The 20,032-nt window shown below is 42.1% G+C and overlaps 2 protein-coding genes across 4 annotated transcripts; one reads left to right on the top strand and one right to left on the bottom strand.

The window, feature by feature from the left end:
- Positions 1–187: 187 nt before the first annotated feature.
- LOC115045868 (dnaJ homolog subfamily C member 5-like) lies at positions 188–13,617 on the bottom strand. 2 transcript variants are annotated; one of them, XM_029505807.1, is made up of 5 exons: positions 13,374–13,617; positions 3,777–3,915; positions 3,085–3,298; positions 2,818–2,989; positions 188–2,734 (listed from the first exon to the last, which is right to left on the bottom strand). In XM_029505807.1, exons 2-5 carry the CDS (start codon positions 3,881–3,883, stop codon positions 2,637–2,639), a joined length of 591 nt encoding a protein of 196 aa, XP_029361667.1. In that variant the 5' UTR covers positions 3,884–3,915; positions 13,374–13,617; the 3' UTR covers positions 188–2,636. The 2 variants fall into 2 exon arrangements, with proteins under 2 accessions (XP_029361667.1, XP_029361665.1); XM_029505805.1 differs by having other exon boundaries at positions 13,380–13,617.
- Positions 13,475–19,580, top strand: adrm1 (ADRM1 26S proteasome ubiquitin receptor). 2 transcript variants are annotated; one of them, XM_029505799.1, is made up of 10 exons: positions 13,475–13,761; positions 14,583–14,823; positions 16,010–16,126; positions 16,640–16,850; positions 17,028–17,109; positions 17,247–17,383; positions 17,771–17,902; positions 18,063–18,220; positions 18,567–18,669; positions 19,083–19,580. In XM_029505799.1, exons 2-10 carry the CDS (start codon positions 14,614–14,616, stop codon positions 19,169–19,171), a joined length of 1,239 nt encoding a protein of 412 aa, XP_029361659.1. In that variant the 5' UTR covers positions 13,475–13,761; positions 14,583–14,613; the 3' UTR covers positions 19,172–19,580. The 2 variants fall into 2 exon arrangements, with proteins under 2 accessions (XP_029361659.1, XP_029361660.1); XM_029505800.1 differs by lacking the exon at positions 13,475–13,761 and having other exon boundaries at positions 14,614–14,823; positions 16,640–16,841.
- Positions 19,581–20,032: the final 452 nt, after the last annotated feature.

Genomic DNA, 20,032 nt, shown 5'->3' with positions numbered 1-20,032 from the left:
AGTTCCTGCTGACGTGAACGCTGTTTATATGAGAGAAGAAGAATAAATTAGACCATGAAGCACCTTCTGTCTGATCCAGCCAGTCAACAGTCACTCAACATTTTGTGATTCTGGCTGCACTTCCTTCATCTGACTAATCCGAGCTACACAATCACGTTCACACAAAGAAAGCCACGATGAGAGAACAAAGGCTCTGAAGCATCAGAAACATTTATTTTACAACAGTACATCAGATACTTAATTTACCCAAACGTCTGCCGAACAGACAGAAATTTGAGTCCATGCTAAAAACAGAAAAGCGCTACGTCTCTACTGACTGCGCTGCTGCGTATATCTGCAGCAGGTCAGCCATTTTGTCATGTCATCATCAAAACAGCTCACATCTAAAATTCTATACATCCCCTCGACATAATGGCTAGTTGTTAATTATTAAAAAGATAAGAAAAATAAAATAAATAAAATAATGCTTTAATATTATCACGGTCATCTGATTATTAACGTCCTTCTTTTGGGTCTAATGATGGAAGGTTTTTGACTTCTTGCTGCGTTCACTCAATAGAGGAAAAGAAGAAAAAACTCAATTTAACAACGACAGTCCATTGGTCAGCGATCACATGACATGAGGATCAAAAACCAATCAGAAGATGATAAATTTGGCTGACAGCATCTGCAGGTTTCATTAAAACACTCTCAAAGAGACAGAAATTTAAAACTGGAGGACAAACTTTAAATAAAAAAAATTAAAACATGGAATAAAAATCAAACAGTCTTCAACGTGCTGAATTAGTCGAATTTGATGGTGAAGATGTTTCATGATTAGATTTTTTTGCGGTCTAAAACTGATTTTTACCTCCAGACCTTAAAATATTAACAGGAAGTTTTTGATTAGAGGAAGAGACTTATTCAGCTCTTATTGCACTTTCTCATGATATGTATAAATACATAATGAGTGTGTTTGATTGGGCAATAAAAAAAATAAAGACAGTTCATTAGTCTGTTTGGTTTTAGATGAAGGTCTAAGTTTTTTTTTCTTGTTTTCTTTCTTTAAAAAATTAAACAATTGACAAAAAACAACCACAATGTTCCTGTTTTCTACAGTAGCAGAGTGATGCCTGTGTGAAATAATCTAGAGCTACAAAAAATTAAAAGTTAATTTGGGAAGTCGAACCCAAACTACTCAGTGAACTACTTTCCATTTGCTCCAGGAATTTTATAATCTACTAAACTGCTGCCACACGAACAAGTAAGACTTTGGATCTGGAAATCTCCCTTCATTAACATAAATAAGAAAAAACAGAAACAATGAAAAGCGAAATCTACCGAGACGAACAGAAAAAAGAAAAAGAAAAACATTTCCGACCAACTCAAAGAAACACATTGAAATCTAAACTCACACAACATGTACAATCTTTTCACTGCCTCACAAAACAAAGTGAAAACTAGAAACAAATAAAAATGGGGCTCAATCAATCTGTGTGTGACAGCAGAAGGTCACTAATGTGATAATGCTCTGCTGATGTCGAACTAATAACACTGGACTCTGTGGCTCTGGGTTCAGCGTTAGCATCAGTCGAGAGAGAGGAGGAGGAGGAGGAGGAGGAGTCCAGTAAATCCACACTGGAGTCGTGGGAATATGGAGTAATGTGACTAATCACTGCTGTGAAGTAATTACTTTGTGATGAAATGATCTCAATCCTCGTCCCTGCACTCTACGGGACGTTTAATCTGTCCACTTTCAGGCATTTGTTGACGTCACACATCAGAGAGGCGGCTCAGGTTCGATCCCCAGAGAATCTGAGACATTAAGAACCGACGGACTGAAACCAGGCTTCGAATCACTGCCATCCAACATTCTCAGTCCCATTAAAGAGGGAGGGGAGTGGGAAATGGATGCCAGCCGCTGCCCCGCCCCCGCCCTCCTCACACTGACGGGTTGTACTGAGGACACACAAACACCCGACCACGCCGGATCACTGACCTACTTCCTGCTGCAGCACAGAGGGAGCGTCTGCCAATAAGTCTAACGACTCAAAAGTGTCGGAGTTTGGTTTTATCATCCTTTAAATTTTCCTTGTGGTTTTATTTCTATTACAATCTACAAATTTTACTGTTGTGATTCCACCATTTATTGTATTTATTTCATGTTAGAAATAAAGATGGTAGACGTGTGTTAACTTCCTCGAGGTGATGAAACTGATGTGGAAAAAGCAGGAATGGACTGTTTACGGCTTCAACGCACCTGATACAGAACAAACCGCAGCGACTTCATCCATTGACAGGTCCACCTGAGTTCACGCTCCTGATAACCAACATGAGCGCTGTGTGCATAGGTAGGTTCACTCAGGTGTGTAATTCTATTCATCTTTATCGTCCTCCTCCTCTCCTCTCCACCTCTGATTGGGTCTGTAGTAGGAAAATTTGGGCTCAGCTGGAGAGTAAACACTAAAACTGTTAGAGTTATCTAAGTGTGTGTGTTTGAATTCATGACTGCTGCAGGTGAACTAACAAAGTGTGTCTGTGAGTGTACATCAGTGCTGCGATTGTAGAGGAGCTGTGAGTTTGTCATTGGCTGATACTGTAGCTGTAGTTACCTGTCAGGTGTGTGTGTGTGTGTGTGTGTGTGTGTGTGTGTGTGTTTAGTATGCGTCGGTCCTGTAGCTGTGGTGGGCATCGGAGGTGAGCTGGGTGGTTTCTGTGGCTGAAGATGGCTGCATCACGATGGGTTCGCTGCCATCTGAGGAGAAAACACACATGTTAAAGGTATGCAGAGCCGGTCACGCTCTATGAGGTCGTTACCAACGAGCCCTCGGCCCTCACCTCTCTCATCAGCGTTCATCTGGGCCTCCAGGTCCTCGGGAGACACGTAGAACTCGGGCTCCTGGTCCATGGGCGGCCGAGGTTTACATTTCCCACAGCAACAGTTACAGCAGCAACACAGACAACAGCAGAAATAACAGCCTGTGGCCAGGCAGCAGAAAACAAACAAGGCCTGAGGGCGGAGAGAAGAGAAGACATTGAGAAAGACATGGAGGAGACACGTGATCACAATCTGATCTGACTTCCTGTCCGTTCAGGCCAGCCTACCTTCGCCCACCAGCTGGACAGAACAAAGTAGGTGTTGACGTTCTCCTCTCCGAACTGCTCGGCCACATACAGCCCCAGAGAGCCGTACTTGTCGTAGATGTTCTTCTTTGTGGCGTCCACCAGGATGGAGTGGGCATTGTTGATTTCCTTAAACTTCTCTGCCGCCTCTGGGTTGTCCGGGTTCTTGTCCGGATGAAACTTCAAAGCCAGTTTCCTGTGGGAAGGAAACAGGTAGCAGGAATAAAGATGTGTTTACGTGCAAGATGTTGTTAAGATTAGGCTTCACTGTTAAATCGAACGTGACACTGAACACAGGAACTGAGCTGAGAAGAAATTTAACAAGGAGGTTGAATCTTAAATTTTTTTTAATTTTATAATTGCATCATTTCATTATGAATTGTTTGTCTGTATCAGTCCTGTATGTTTCTGAGTTTATTGTGTTGACAGAATAAAGAGATATCTGGAGCTGATTTTTCATCATTAATGAGCAGAACTCCTGATCAGATAAAGACAGAAAGGACCCAAACGCATGAGAGGAACTTTTCTTTGGTTATTCTAATTTACACAAAATCAGGAAACATTCAGTGTGTTTTTAGTGAGTTAGAGGGCCTCTGACGCCCTCTGGTGGAGTCCAACATGATTACCCAGTACCAAAGATGCCCTCCGTCCTTCCCTCCTGTGCTGGATCATACCTGTAACATTTCTTGATGTCCTCTGTTGTGGCGTTCTTGTCAACCCCCAGAACGGCGTACAGCGATTCTCCTGATGTGGACAGAGCCCTCTGTCTCTGCTGCTCCATGGCCTCGCTCTTTCTGTCTCTCTCTCTCTCACCTGTCAGGTAGAAAGAGAAACAACACAAAGAGGACAAATGAGCAGATGAGCCAGATGCTCAAATTAAAACCACTTCCCCTCTTGAACGTTCTCTACCAACAAAACAAAAAGAAAAAACAATTCCTGTGAGGCCTCTTGGTTTAAGGAGAGCAGCATCACGATAAGCTAATTGAACCAGATCACACACACTCCACAACAGTAAGCAAACCAACCTCAGGAAGGAAGTGAGCTGATTGGACGCCCTGTTATTCTGTGGATCAGCTGCTTTTAGGGAACACAGTCGAGTTGTCCGAATCCTGCAGGAAATCCACCTCCTGACCTTTGACCCTGAGCTGTTAACTAACCCTGCCTGGAGTAACTCAGCAAGACAGCAGGTGTACAGGGGTTAGCAGGCTTAGAGACCACAGTAAGCCAATTCAGCCTCAGACACTGAACCAGACTGAAAGACTTAAATTAACAGAGAAATAAGCTGCACGCCGCCGTCACACCACAGACCTTCATCAGACATGTCATCTGACATTCTGATAATTAGACAGTCCATCAGAGAACTTTATCCATGAACTAGAAGGTCATGTGTTTATTAGTCCGGCTCCCCCTTCAACACCACAAGGATCTTTTCTTGGTGTGTGTCCAATTAAATAAAAGGGATAATCTTGAACAAACACACACACACAAAAACAAAACACTGGATCACAATTTTTAAGCATGTTGCACCCAAAATAAATACAAATATTATAAAACTTTTAAATGAAAACAAAAGTTCTTATCACCGATGTCGGCCATTACTCTCTCCAAAGACCTATAAGGCACCAGATGGCTGCTATCACCATGGAAACCCTGAAACTCCTCAGCGACGACGCGGCTGACACCATGTTGATTTAACACTTCACTGGGTCCCACCCACCACTGTGCCTGGGATTAACCAGTCACAGCTCAAATAAACCTCCCATCTGACTGGGATTAGCCAATGAGGGCGATTCATCCGTACTCGAGGGATTATCAACGGAGAGAGCGTTCTAGTGTGTGTGCTGAATGAACTGAAAGTCAGATTCAAATGGCGAGAGAATAAACACATTCACACACACTTTGTGTCTGTGTGTGTGTGTATTTACATATAGGGTCTACGCATATATAACAAATTAAATGACTGAATAATTAAAACAGATGGTTGTGTTTATGCCAAAAATGGTATATATTCATTATTATCATACAACAGTGCCACTTGTTTGTTTGGGTGTTTATCATTCTGGTACACTTTTTTCAATTTAATTTACTGAACAAGTCTTTCAGTTCACTGTAAACAAATCAGACCTCCTCCGTCTGGAGCTACACGCTTTTTAATCAAAAGCACCATGTGTCCGATCGGAACAGCCACATAAAAGGGGCCACAGCAAATATTTAGATGTGAGCACAGGAAATGGCACAATAAAAGCCTCTAAGAAGAAATAAAATATAAAAACATTTGGAAAACAGCAAGATGCAACAAATCATGTCATCATTTACCATCCTGGTTTGTGTTTGTGTTGTGCAGATAAAAAGTACAGCTGAACCCAAACACAGTGATAACTCTTCCTGTTCAACAAGTTTGGATCCAAATTTAAGCATTTATTTTTACAAGCTCTGACAGTATTATTGTGCTGTTAAAAAATAAACTGCTTTATTTGAAGCTATTGTGAGCTTTTATTTGGAAAAATTTGGACAGGAAATCCCCTCCCACTTTGCCTTTTACTTTCATGAAGAACAAAGTTTTAAAAGTCTTGTTATGCAGTTCAAAAACAAAACAAAACACTGCAAATTAAAAATCATTTCAGGTCAAACAACAGCCTGCAGATTTTAGATGAAACTAAATTTCTTACAGACTTCAAAGTAAAAAACATTGAACTGAGATAAACCAGTTACCTTAAAACAGAGAAGTGGAGGGTCAGAACTGCATCTGATTATATCGAATCTGAATTGTCTCCCGAGGACGCTGCAGCTTTTACTGGAAAACTTTCGTTGACGTGAATTGAGATTAGAGAGTGATAGGATGGATGTGCGACAGACTCACTTCCCTTTACTGAGACAGAATGTCAGCAGACGCTTCTGCAGTTTTTAAGAGTGAAAAAATAGCTCAGAGGATCCTGTTGTCAGTTTAAAGAGATGCATTGCTACTCACAAACAGCAAGAGATCATATAATAACAGTACACTGCCAAAAAATAAACCAAAAAGAAGAGAAATGAAAGGATCTTTTGGTGGAGATGGTCCAGCTCTGCCTGAACAAACTGTTGATACAACACTTCCTGTGAGACTGTCCAAATCTTCCACTGATAACTATAAGATGACTTGTCAATGTTTTTATATCTCAGAGTCATGGGGGGTTTGAAGAAACTGCGGCAACTGCGGTGAGTCCAGTGGCATCCGTTTGACATGCAACTGTGTGAAAACAGATACATGAAACTCTATGAGCACAACCATTTTAAACATTCTTTTACCCCCTACGGACACACAAAAAAAAAAAAAAAAACACTGAGCAACGACACAGCTGTTAATAATTGTAATGCTCATTTCCACACTACAGCTACACTGTCAATGACCCTCACACACACACACACACACACACATACCTGAGTAAAAGCAAACACATAAATGTATGTGTGAGCAAATGTGTCATTCTCAGAAAATGAGACAGAGTGTTATTGAAACCATCTTCTCAAAACTTGATCCATCTGATTATACAATTTGTCAACCAGCTTGAAGAAATGTGTTTGAGTATGTTATCATACCTTATTAAAGACTGAATGTAATGACCACTCATACTACAGCACACACAAGACAACAACTACATAGCCGATCACAACTAAATCCCATTCCTGGAGGGATACAAGTGTGTGTGTGTGTGTGTGTGTGTGTGTAAAACCTGTGTTTTTCTAGGGCAGGTTCAACAAACTGGCTGTTTTAGTGTTTTGGGGGAGTACTGTGTCATCTTCATAAAACTGGTTGTAAAGGAGAACTGTGATGAGTGTTTGGGACGGAAAAACGGAAAAATTAAATTTGAATAATTGCCAAGGCCGACACAGAGTAGGTGTGATATGGTGTGAGGACCATGGGGAGCTTTGGATGAACTCTGCTTTTAGTAAGATTTTTTCAAGCCAGCCAGTAGGTGTGTGTAGATGTAGTGACAATAATGTGTGTAATGTTCCAGAGCAGCTTTCCCACTCATCTGCTCTGTAACGCTGTTTGCTGTCAGTGCTGCTTCATGGGGAAGACATTGGTCATTAACCCGACTGACACACACACACACACACACACACACACACACACACACACACACACACACACACACACACACACACACACACACACACACACACACACACACACACACACACACACACACACACACACACACACACACACACACAGGAATGGAGTTTAAATGATGCATTTCTACCTTCACAGCTAAGCTGGTTCAAAATTCAATCTTTTGTCAGTCGATTTTACTCCAGACGTTCAAATTTAACATTTATGTCATGGCATGAAAACTTCTCATCATCATCTCCCCCACTGACTTGTCTTCCTCTCCCTCACACTTCCTCATCACACCATCATCATCTCTCCTCCACCTCCATTTCATGTTTATAGAGTGTTCACACAGAGACCATTCAATATCAAATGATGTGCTTTTACAAATTATCTCCTTCCTCAATGCTCAGATATTAGTCTCTAAATCTTACCTCAACTTATCTCTGCATGCAACAATACAACTTTCATAAATGAGCAAAATCGTGTGTTTCATTTACTTTTTGTCAGCTGATTAATGATCACAATCATTATTCATATTAAAGAGCTGGAAACGCAGATAAAAGACACACGATAATTGAAATGATGAATAAATAATTATACAAAATGTGATCCTTTTTCAACTTCAGCACTCTCTGTGTCAGCTTCTAAAAAGTGTTGATTTTCTATTCCACAAAAATAAGCAGATATACCAGTTTTGTTTTTTTGTGTTGTTGTTTTGTTTTGTTTTTTTTTACCTGATGATAAATGCTTATTTTGACCAGTGGAAAAGGGGCTTTAGCTTCCATTGTTTCTAATCTGGTTGACTTATGTAGACTTTTATGGACTTTTGGCACAATGTCTGACATTTGGGCTGTCAAATGATAAAAATTTCAATCTGATTAATCACAGCAGTGCATTAATCACTATTCCTCATCATTCCTAACTATGACCAAAACATTTCACATTTTCACATGAGGCGAATTGTTGTCGTTCACTTTCACGACGTGCGCAGAGTCAAGAGGCTGATGACGGCTGGACGGCTGTGGTGAAGGGACAGCCGTACTATCGATCTGTCCGTCCATCCATCACTACAGCTCATTTGAGGTCCAGTAAAACACAAATCTACCTCCAGCACAGAGACAAACAGACAGTCAGTCACCAATTACTAACTGGGACAGAGAGAACCTCCACATCCATTCATTGAGATCAAGTTACACACACACACACACACACGACAGGAGACTGATGTGTTTTCCTATTCTGTCATTCACTGTTGACTCTGCGCAGGCTGAAGAAACTATTTTATCTTCTTTTGTGTGATCCAGTATATGTGGTGTGTTCACTGATGGTTGTGCTGCTGGTTGGAAAAACACCTGAGCCAACCTGAAATTTACAGGATGATGTTCAAAAAAAAAAAAAAACGGGAGGGGACTTCATCCTCCCATGCCAGAGCAAAGGTCAAGAAAACTGTGAAGAAATAGCAGAAAATTCCAGCTAAACAGGACAATTACGGTTATGTGCCTAATCATGAAGCAGAAAAGACAATTATATATGAGACCTGATGGTAGGAGTCTCTAATCTGTAGCAACAAAGGACTAACTGAAAACATCCCTCATAATAGCAAGGTGTTATTGTTACTGGATAATTCAGCACAGATTTCTCAGACAAATACATAAATGCTTTTCAGCAACTGCTGCCTGGTAGTTAATCTGTTGATGGAGTCTTTTGGATTCAGTAGTAAAACATCTTCAAAGTGAAACTGCAAGTCAGGTTTCCTTATTAGTTCATATGATGCCATGACCAGGTCAGACCACACGCCTCTCCACAACCTGATTCCCCATTTGTCTCTGCGCCTTGGCACAGGGCTGCTGTGATGCAAAAAGGCCAATCCAATTCATTAGCTGATGTCCGATCAGCCGTCAGCATTCAAGCATCAGCTTTATCAATGGACACTCACGCATGCACGGCTGCAGTGCAGGAGGAAACTATCACTGCCTGGGAAACCCTCACAGACAGAACATTCATCACCACCGGTTTCATTTATTAACAGTAAAGTGTTGACCTGTTTTAGTTCTTTTCTTTTCTTCGATTGTTAAAGGTATCCATATACAGTATCAGACAGATAAAGGTTTTAAAATGGAGGCAACAAAAACAAATATCATCCACCATCTAGCAGGGGATCAATTTAAAACAGCATTAGATTCATTAAACAAATTAAAAACAGCTGAGAGAGAAGACAGGATGCAGGTTTTAACATCTGCTCAGGTGAAGCTGTGAAGCCTGCACTCCCAAAAACAGACTTTTATTCTAATTTAGATACAATAAGGTCTTACTGTGTCACTCCCATCATAGCTTCTCTGGTTGTGTTTTTTCTTTCAGTTCAGAAGTTTATAATTGATTATAATGAAATAATGATCTCTGGGGAGTCCGTGTGGAGGGAGGAAGGGAGATGTGTGTGGCAGTGTTGTGGGAGACAGATGGATTGACAGAATAAAATGAAAAGAGAAATAGAAAAGTGTGAAGCTGCAGAGGAGGACAGTGAAGGTGAATATTTGACAGCTTCGTGTGACTTGGGATCACAGGGCTTGTTCAGACGACACTCTCATGACAAGGCTCGTGATCTGGGGCAATCGGCAGTGAAACAAAAGTCAACTGTGCTTTTCCATCAGCAGATGCGATCTGTTTTTAATGAGGACATACAGATTACATGGGTATATTTAGCATTGTGTTACAGTAAGACAAACTGGGATCCCTCTATTGTGTGTCTGTATGTCAAATGGCAAGATTAGCTTAGTTAGGCTCATGTGGATGTCAGCAGCATGAAGCAGCAGTTCTAATGCAAGAAACACACCTGCAAAGATAAACAGCCACTTTAGCTAAACTTTACTGTACTGCAAGACAATAACTCTGATGTTTTACATGCACAACTAGAAAGATTAATGTACTTTAATGGACTCTGTATAATTCAAACCAATGTGGTTAACAGAAAGGATTGTAATGGTCAGATAAATGTTGACAATGGGATTTCTTCAATCGATTAACTGTGTAGCTCACCAAGTCTCCAAAATAATTAGGACAAAAGTCCCAGTGGTCCTAGTTTTTGTTCTTGTTTTCTCCAAACAACTGCTAAATAATTAAGGAAGTGTGACTGGTAGTGTTTTCAACATGTGACTTTGTGTTATTGTAGCAGAAATGATGACACCAAGGCAGCTGTGTACACATCCTGACTGCCTGAGGACAGACTGTCGTTATGATGGAAATGTTACATTTAAAGGTTGGTGTTGTCCAGACCAATGAGTCTGACTGCTGGGGGGATTGTGGGAAATAATACCAGTCAGAGTGATTGTTAGATACAATAATTGAGAAAATGCTCTCCAGATGAACCAACACTAAATGTTCATTTAATTTCTTTCACGCATGACAAACAGCGCTCAATGCTGCACTTTTGGCCCCGCCTCAATTGGTGAGGTCATGACAACCCTTTTGCCTGAAGACAGCTGATGGACGTTCCTGCTGAGATGTCCTTTATTTGGAAGTGCAACATGGATGAAATGTTCACCCAGCAGAGTGAGCCTGCAGAATGACTTGCTTTAGAAAATGTAACTAATCCACCTTTAAAAAAGGTTTAAAAGCATTTTTTAAAAGACAATTAGAATGAATCACTACACTACAAAGTACTGGACTGGCATCAGGTCCTGCAGGTATCAAAAACTTTTTGATTAAAATTTCAGAAATGGACTATAATGGACTGATTTCTGTGTTAAGGCACAAATATCAATACCAGACACCAGTGGGCCAAAGCAGGAGTCCCAGCTGGGGGATAATTTTAGGTTTTCAGGGGCCACAGTAAAGACAGTGCGACAGGAAAGTGTTACACTGCACCACAGTTACATGAGGCTACAGAGGTTAAGAATAGACAAACATTCATGCGTTCATCTTCTATCTCTGATCTGTTTCCGGGTCACGGGGGGTGCTGGAGCCAATCCCAGCTCACATTGGGCGAGGGCAGGGTCACCCTGGACAGATCTCCAGTGCATCACAGACAGACAAAGACCAACAACCATTCAGACCTACGGACAGTTTAGAGTCACCAGTGAACCCAAACGTGATGCCTTTAGACAGTGGGAGGAGGTACCCGGAGGCTCAAGGCTCAGGAACCGAACCCACCAACTCCAAATACAAACAACAAATAGACATAGTAGTCTGAATTTAAAAGTCTAAATTATAAACAGAGAAGAGTTGTTTCAAATGAAATATTGGACAAGAATGACGTTAAAAGGATCTGGGCATCTTTTACAGAGAATATTTACAGACTAAGCCAATAATCAAGTAATCAAATAAAATAATCAGTCATAACGATCACAAAGGAGAACAAGCATCAGTTGCAGCCTTTGTTCTTACCAGTGAACTGAATCACATCCACCTTTCAGTGTAACTGCAGTGGTGCTCCGGTGATAATCTCCCTCTCTGACCTACTACTGCTCTGTTATCTAGGTGTAACCTGATTTGATGTGACTGGCCTTCATATGAGTCACTGATGACCACTCGTACCAGCGCTCACAATGATGACATCATCCACCAATCACGCCTTGCCCTCAACTCTCGCGCTGCCGATCTGACTCAGAAGAATAATATGATTTGGTAAAACATTTCCTCCAAATCCAGTAGAATGAAAATGACTCATACGAGTGTTTGAAGGAAATTTATACCATTTATGCATCATTTAACCACTTTGAGTGAAATCATATTGCAGTTAAAGAACAGATCATGGCTCTGAAATCACTGAAGATAAAATATTTTCCTGTATGTGACTGTCCCTGATAGCATCAATCTAGAATGATAATGCAAACGAGATGATGTAATGTGATGCACCAGTAACACTGCTGATGCAAATAGATTATTCTTCTTTACTAACAGCAGAAATGTATCTTCAAAGACTGAGAGCTTATCTTAAATACTACTGTCTTAAAATAGACAGTGCTTTCCAGTTGGAAATTACTGCACGGTTTCAACTCTTTGTTGATGTTGACTCCAGTCAGACTTTAAGAGTTTGCTTTTATTCTCCTGCTAGTTGTTGAGGGTTAAATTCTGTGGCATACTCTCAGGGGAAATCCTCACAAACAGATTACACATAAATTGTGTGTGTAATGTTTCAATACTTACTATAAACACAAGCCAATACTACGCAGGTACAGGGCATAGAAGCAAGACCACTATGATGGCAAAAGAAAATCTGCAAAAATGGATCACAACGAAGCACCTTGGTATCCTTAACAGTGATAAAAACACGATGGCTTGAACTGACTGGACAAATGCTCTGGTTTCAGAGGAAGGGAGGGACACAACTGGTACTCAACATGATTCATAATGTAAGGCATTAAATAAATTACAGCTGCAGTTACAGCCCCAAGCCATGAGTGTATAATTAAAGTTTTCATTGTGTAAGTTTATAACATCTTCTACCCCCAGCTCTCTCTCCATATACACATGACATGGGGACAGAAACAAGATAGCAGTTCCACTCCAGCTATTTCAGATCATCTCGTACACAAACCAATAATAGACACTGACCCCCTCAAGAACAATACAGTGGAGATAATTCAGAGCACTTGGCTGTTGTCCCTTGAAGAGCCCTCCTGTTCGGGACACGTTATCGATCAACCTGCAGAAGGGCAGAATTGCACCTGTTCCTTCCACATTTCCAATTATCTACCAACAAGTCGACCCCTCGATTTGGCTGCTTGGCCTCAAATCCAGATTAGTCCTGTGGCCTCTTCTCGCTGTTTTAACTCAAACCTGAGTGAAGCCTGTCCCGTTTCAACGGACAATACTCAGTACGACTCCCCCGGGAGGAGGAGGTGGTCTGGGGAGTCCGGGCTCTGGATCCGGAGTCCACCTTCCCTCACAGATGGTTCTCAATTCGTGACTGGGACTGAAACTAGAAAATACCGGTCGGCTCGGGAATCAAACCGCAGTTAAAGCGGATAATCTCCAGGCGCCGCATCAAAGGAGCACACACAGGAACACACACAGAGACACACACAAATACACAAATACACAAATACACAAACACACACGGCATCCATGCAGACCAGCACGGACGGGTTTGAATAAGCCAGCTAGTAGTTAGCTCGCTAACTAATCCAAGGGCAGCATTAGCTGGCTAATGCTAGCGCGCTGGCTAACGGTGCGCGTTTCTTACCTTTAATCTAGCCCGGGCGGTGCTGGCTCCTCCTCCTCCTGCTCCTGCTCCACCTCCTTCTCCTTTTTCGATTTCTCCCGCTTCTTAAACTTGACTCGGTTGTCAAAGCAGTCGCATCTCGGTCCGGTTTCGCTTTCCTGTCCGTTAAAGCCTTCAGACAGCCGGCTCGGGGCTAACGGCTACACCGGGGAGGAACTGGCTGTCAATCCGGGATCGGCGGGCGCGCGGAAACCCCTCCCACTCTCGTGCGCTCCCGCTGAAAGCATGCGCGCTCATGGCACATAACAGGAAGTCAGTTACGTGACTAGCGAGCGACGCAAAGAAGAAGCAGAAGAAGAAGAAGGAAAAAAAAAAAAAATTAATCCCGCTAGCACAACTTCAGGTGCGTAACTACTGTTTTTTAGTTAAAGGTTCTCATGCAACTCCTCAAAGTTGATTTATAGACGAATTAAACTGGTGTTTTATGCATCTTAATTGACGTCAGATTGATAAATTGTTAGACTTCAGCCTCGTTACCTTGTCAGTTTAGCCTAGTCATGGGCTAACGTTAGCCTCGACAAAGTGCGGTTAGCAGGCTAACGGCTACTTCTGTTAGCTTTGAAAAGTATTTTTAAGGCAAATAAACAACTTCACAACTGTGAAACCTTTGAACAGGGGAGAAGTATAACTTTGTCAGTAACATGCCGGACGTGCTAAGTCAGCAAAATGTTTATTTGCCCAGATGATTAAAAGTAAAACTCACCAGCCAGCTGTTAAAACTGACACTGTAGTAACGAACTCTCAGTTCTGGGTGAAATCCTCCTTCATATTTTGGTTTGTCTGAACTGGGTTGAAAAGTTAATTTCAGTTTAGTGAATAGCTCAATTCTTAATTTTGATTATAATGATGGTGCTTTGACGCAAAAAATCACAAGAAAAGGGTGAACAAGCTCGATAAAGGGGAATTCCGTTCGGTTTTTCAGGTGATTGTCGTTGTGACAAGTGTGAAGGTCACTTTATTGTACCAACAAACCAGTGGGTGGAAACTAAACATGTTATACATTATAGACCAGCCTATGGGTCACAGTTTAAAGGAAAAATTTAGTAAATTATTGGGCAGAAACATTCCAACATTCCATAGTTGGTTGGTCACTCACTATGATCATACAAAAGTAAAGTGAATGCACAATCTTGTAAATCTGACAACCTCTCCTCTTTCTTACAGCTTTCAGCCTGGTTTTCATAGCTATCTAAAGATGTCGTCTGGGGCTCTCTTTCCGAGCTTGGTGAGTGGCTCCAGGGGAAGCTCTAGCAAGTACCTGGTGGAGTTTCGTGCTGGTAAAATGTCCCTGAAGGGGAACGTTGTGACACCGGACAAACGCAAGGGCATGGTGTATATCCAGCAGTCTGACGACTCGCTGATTCACTTCTGCTGGAAGGACAGGACAACTGGGAGTGTTGAAGATGTGAGTAGACTTTAAACTAATATCCCCTTTTACTTTTAATTTTACTTTTTCTTTGTGACTTTTAGGAAACCAAATGTCATATTTGAGGAAATTCGTACAACCCCTCCACCTTCAGAAAATCTTCCAAATCTGGAACAGTAGTATTGGTGAATACAGCAAGGCCATTCTAGCAAAGCAAATTTCAAATGCTGACCATGGACCATAGCATCCCCATTTCTTGTAGTGCATCCTAGCAAATCTGTTGAACTAAACTGATATGCGTGTGTATTTCTTTTTAAGCCTTTGTGTAAAGATTAATTAATTATCTATAAACATATATGGCAACAATTTGATGGGATTATGTATTTTTCAGAAAATTTAATCTGTACCCTCTGCTGGGCGATCAATGCAGTGTAGACAGTTTGAAATAATTGTACAAATTATTATCTTTCAACTTTTCTGTACAGTAGTTTCACTGTGTCTTCGAAAGTGCAGCCTGTTAATTCAAACAGTACACATAGACTCTAATGGCTCTGTGATAGTATTAGGTGTAAACAACTGACCTGACCATGGTGCATTTTGATGTTTGATTTAAGGTCCATGCCTGACCAGTATTATATATGCGCACATTAATCCCTTTAACCAACAAATAAGTCTTAAATCAGCCAAACAATAGGTCAACATCATTAAAACTCAAAATTAATCATCAGCAAAGAATTTGACAGCTGCTCTGGTCACATGTTGTTGAAGTTTAGCATGACACACGTTGTCCAGACTTGTAGACATTCAGAAATGCTGTACATTCCATAGATGCCACAAATACAGTGAGGGCAGTGGGAGCACTCCTGTTGGGGGAAAAGAACCTCAGTTTGTAATTTTGCATTTTTCTGTAGACTGTATTTGCACATAGAAGCAAATATTATGCTATATTATGCTGACACACTGAATCCTGATGTATCTGGCTTTCCACAGAGTAAGCAAGGTGACTAAGAGATGCATTTGATGATGATTTGTTGCGTCAGACCAATCTCATGGTTGTTCCTCTCTCTCTCTCTCTCTCTCTCTCTCTCTCTCTCTCTCTCTCTCTCTCTCTCTCTCTCTCTCTCTCTCTCTCTCTCTCTCTCTCTCTCTCTCTCTCTCTCTCTCTCCTCTCTCTCTCTCTCTCTCTCTCTCTCTCTCTCTCTCTCTGTGTCTTTTTCTGTCCCAGGACCTTATCATCTTTCCTGATGACTGTGAATTCAAGAGGGTGAACCAGTGCACCACTGGGCGTGTTTATGTGCTGAAGTTCAAGGCTGGCTCTAAGAGACTGTTCTTCTGGATGCAGGTGAGAGGAAGGCACTCCTCATCTTCTTCCCCATAGGAGGAGAAACGGAGACTGTGTGAAAGGAGGACATCTGTGTCCATTTGAGTGCAGACAGATGGCTGTTCAATACAGAGAAACTGAGTGGAAATTTGAGGCAGGAGGCAAAGACATACAAATAAGAGACTATTAGAGTTGTGATGACAGGGTGTCCAAGTCTGTAATCAGCGTATTTATGAGGCAACTACACAGCTAATAGTTCATCCTTCCATCCTGTTCCTGACCAGAGAAGGGGTGTGATGATGGCATTAACACACATCCTGAGTATATAGACTCAAGTGCTATCTGAAAGCAGATCTGGTATTTTAGGTATTATCAGATGTCTTTCTGATACTAGTGTAAACATAACTGAGACACAGGCCACAGCATTATGTTGTCTGCAATTACTATTGTCCAGTCTTATGTGTGTCACCACACACAATAATTTGGTCTGTAGAGATTTCAGCTCTAATTTCTTGTCTGCCCTGTTTCCACCAGGAGCCTAAGACGGACAAGGATGAGGAGTACTGTCGCAAAGTGAATGAGTATCTGAACAGCCCCCCCATTCCTGGAGCACCAGGCAGCGGAGGCGGCAGTGGCCATGAGCTCTCTGCGCTTGGAGGAGAAGGCGGTCTGCAAAACCTGCTGGGAAATATGAGCCACAATCAGCTGATGCAGCTGATTGGACCAACAGGCCTGGGTGGACTGGGTAAGCACATGAACTACGGCAGAGACTTTGAGATGATTACAAAGAGAAGCAGCAGCTTTTCCAGGCAGTGACTCTGAAAAATTTAAAAAAGAAACAATTGGGTTGAAACATGTAATTAGTCTAAGCTCAAATAAATAAATGTTTGGGCGCTTTTTGATTTGTTTGCGTTTCTCCAAGGTGGCTTGGGAGCTCTAGCGGGACCAGGTCTTGCCAACTTGTTGGGCAGTGGAGGGCCAGCTACAAGCAGCTCCTCATCCAGGTGAGACTGAACATGAGAAAAACATCAGCGTCCTGCTCTTCAAAGGCTTGTCTGTGGTCCAGCAGATCGTGCATGATGATGAACTGAGGTGAGACTCTTATCCTTCCCTTAACTCAGTCTTGCCTCCTCTTCCCCAGCTCTCGTAGCCCATCTGCAGCAGCCACTCCTTCATCAGGTGGAGGCCCCAGACTCAGCTCCACTCAGGCCCCCACCACCCCTGTGACTCCCGCTGCCTCAGCTGTGTCCCCTACTGGAGTTGCTCCCTCCACACCAGGTACACAGATCATTGTAATGATCTTCTGTAGTTCAGGCTGTCTGTGTTTTCTGTCCTTCATATTATCTCCAACTGAACATCTGAAACAGACTTAACGTGCATGTGATCAAACATTTGAACACCAAATACCCTAAAAATCATTCTTTGTGGAATAGATGTTTGCTTCCAAAAACGAATTCAGCAAAACCTATAAAAATACTCTCCCTGTTCTCTGGAACATATTTCAAAGTTTAAGCCTGCATTCATTAATGTCTGTCTATTTATTCATTCCCAATAGATCTGAGGTTCAAAGTTTGGTATAGACACTTAAGATGAGGGAATTCTTGGGGTGGGTCAAAATTGACCTGCTTCGTAACTGAAAGCTTTCTGATATGTCTGGGTTGTTAGCCTCAGCTCAGACTCCCTTGGTCCCAGCCTCTGTTGGAAGCCCCGCCCCCCACCAGCCCATCCAGCTAAGTGACCTTCAGAGCATCCTTGCCACCATGAACGTCCCCGCAGCGGCTGCTCAGGGATCAGGAGGTGAGGGGAAGTCAGTTGATGAGCAAATGCAGTAAATCCTGTTCTGGCAGATTTGCCGGACTTTTAACAGCATCATTTATACACAACGTTATGAAGATCAGTATGTTCCAAAGAAAATGAAAGAAACCAAAAGGATGTGCTCTTGTTCTTCTTCTTTTAGTGGACCTGGCGAGTGTTTGCACCCCGGAGATGATGGCTCCCATCCTGACTAATGCTGAGGTCCAGCAGAGGCTCCTCCCCTTCCTCCCCAGCGGAGAGAGTTTACTGCAGAGCACCGAGGAGATTCAGAACACACTCAACTCTCCTCAGTTCCAGCAGGTTAGTTAACACCACCAGGCTCTCAGGCAAGACTTTGGAAATTTTGTCTTTCAACTGACACAATCAATCACAGTGATGACATATAAAACAAAAGGTTAATTTGTTATTAAAGACCTTTGGCCTTCACCTGGTGTCTGATGAGCTAAATCTGATGTGACCAGCAGCTTCTGATTGGCTCGGCACTTCTGATTCTAGCTACTCAGGTGATGGTGGAGCGGAAGGGGAGACAGTTTGTTGCCAGTCATCTCATAATGTTTTCTTTTGTTAACTGTAACGTGGCACAGCGGTTCATTTCATCAGACAGGGATGAATAATCCCCAGTGACTGTGCTTCCTCTGTCCTTCAGTCGATGAGTATGTTCAGCAGTGCCTTGGCCTCCGGGCAGCTCGGCCCCCTCATGAGCCAGTTTGGTCTGCCAGCGGAGGCTGTGGACGCCGCCAACAGAGGAGGTAAGAGACAAAACGAAAAACTCAAGCTACAGGACTTTTTTTCTGCAGCTGTCACGTAAAAGCACAAAGTTTTTCATTCCTCATTTAAGTACCACACTAAAAATTTGTAGTGTGGAAGTACCCGAGGATGTCTGTAGCATTAACCTTAAAGCTTCAACGATCACTTCATCTTCTGTCACTTTTCAAGGTGCTAAAAAATCTTTTCATGTCATTTCATGTTTTTAAAATCTATTGAAAATCTTCAGGTTTCATAAGTAACTTTGAGCTGCAGGAAATTATAACACCAACATTTATGAACTTAAAAAAAAGAACCTTTAAACTCATAAAATGTTAATTTAACAGTGGCTCCTGTTAAATTGTTATTCTACTTTTCTCCACATTGCCATAATTTCCTTATCTTTTCTTGCTGCCAGATGTTGAGGCGTTTGCCCGAGCCATGCAGGGCACCAAGGGAGACTCCAAAGACAAGAAGGACGACGACGAGGACATGAGTCTGGACTAGAGCTCGTTCTGCCGAGCCAACAGTGAACTCTGATTCCTTCTTTCTATTTCTGTACTTTTTCTTTACCTCCCTTTCTCTCCCATGTTGTCTTAAACTTTCCTGCACCAAAGGCAACACTCTGCACCTACTCAGGATGAAGCTGTAAAGACACAAGTTAGGTCAGTTTTCCCACTTTGATCACATGTGAACTGTTCGACCTAACTGATCAGCAGCCGTTTTGTTCGGTTGAACATTAGTTTTACTCTGAAAGGACAGAGGACGTTTTATTGTGTTGGGACAAAGCCTTAAAGTTTGATCTTGTTTTCTTTCTGTATTTCTGCCACAGCACAGACTCATTTGGACTGATGCTGGTACGTCCAGGCTTCTTTTAATAAACAGAATGAATAAAAAAATAAATACTCTGAAGATGGTTTGTATGAAAAAAATGTTTTACTTAGAAATGCATTTACAGCACATGGGGGGGGCGAGTGAGGGGGCAGGACAGCTTATTCTGTCTGTGAGAGATTTTTCAAAAAATGTTATAACACACAAACTTCACACACATTAAGGTTTACATTAACGGCGGGACGACGGGAAACGCTGCCACTGTAACACTGACAGGAAGTGAGCCTGAAGGGACCCTGATTCAGGTCAATCAGTCGTAACAAGCATGAACACTGTTAAACCAAATTGGTGTTCAATAACACAAAGGCTGTGTGTAGCTAGACTCCTCTGTTATTTTTGGGGGTTAAACTCTAAATTTGGCATTTTTAAAAGTAAAGGCAGACTTTTCCAAACGCTCAGTCCTGGTCCGTGTTGTTGGAAACATTTCCCGCCCGCACTGCCAGAGGACGTCACTCATACATGACCGTGTTCACAGTG

Source organism: Echeneis naucrates, chromosome 7 (assembly GCF_900963305.1).
Source record: "Echeneis naucrates chromosome 7, fEcheNa1.1, whole genome shotgun sequence".
NCBI lineage: Eukaryota > Metazoa > Chordata > Actinopteri > Carangiformes > Echeneidae > Echeneis > Echeneis naucrates.
This window is presented reverse-complemented; position numbering and strand designations above follow the sequence as displayed.

Bases quoted from the DNA above. Each gene is read 5' to 3' on its own strand.
- LOC115045868 (XM_029505807.1), bottom strand. From the start codon at position 3,883: ATGGAGCAGCAGAGACAGAGGGCTCTGTCCACATCAGGAGAATCGCTG. The intron at 3,299-3,776 runs GTATGATCCAGC...TCCTTCCCACAG, and splicing joins GACATCAAGAAATGTTACAG to GAAACTGGCTTTGAAGTTTC. The intron at 2,990-3,084 runs GTAGGCTGGCCT...CTCCGCCCTCAG, and splicing joins TGTCCAGCTGGTGGGCGAAG to GCCTTGTTTGTTTTCTGCTG.
- adrm1 (XM_029505799.1), top strand. From the start codon at position 14,614: ATGTCGTCTGGGGCTCTCTTTCCGAGCTTGGTGAGTGGCTCCAGGGGA. The intron at 17,903-18,062 runs GTGAGGGGAAGT...TTCTTCTTTTAG, and splicing joins GGCTGCTCAGGGATCAGGAG to TGGACCTGGCGAGTGTTTGC. The intron at 18,221-18,566 runs GTTAGTTAACAC...TCTGTCCTTCAG, and splicing joins ACTCTCCTCAGTTCCAGCAG to TCGATGAGTATGTTCAGCAG.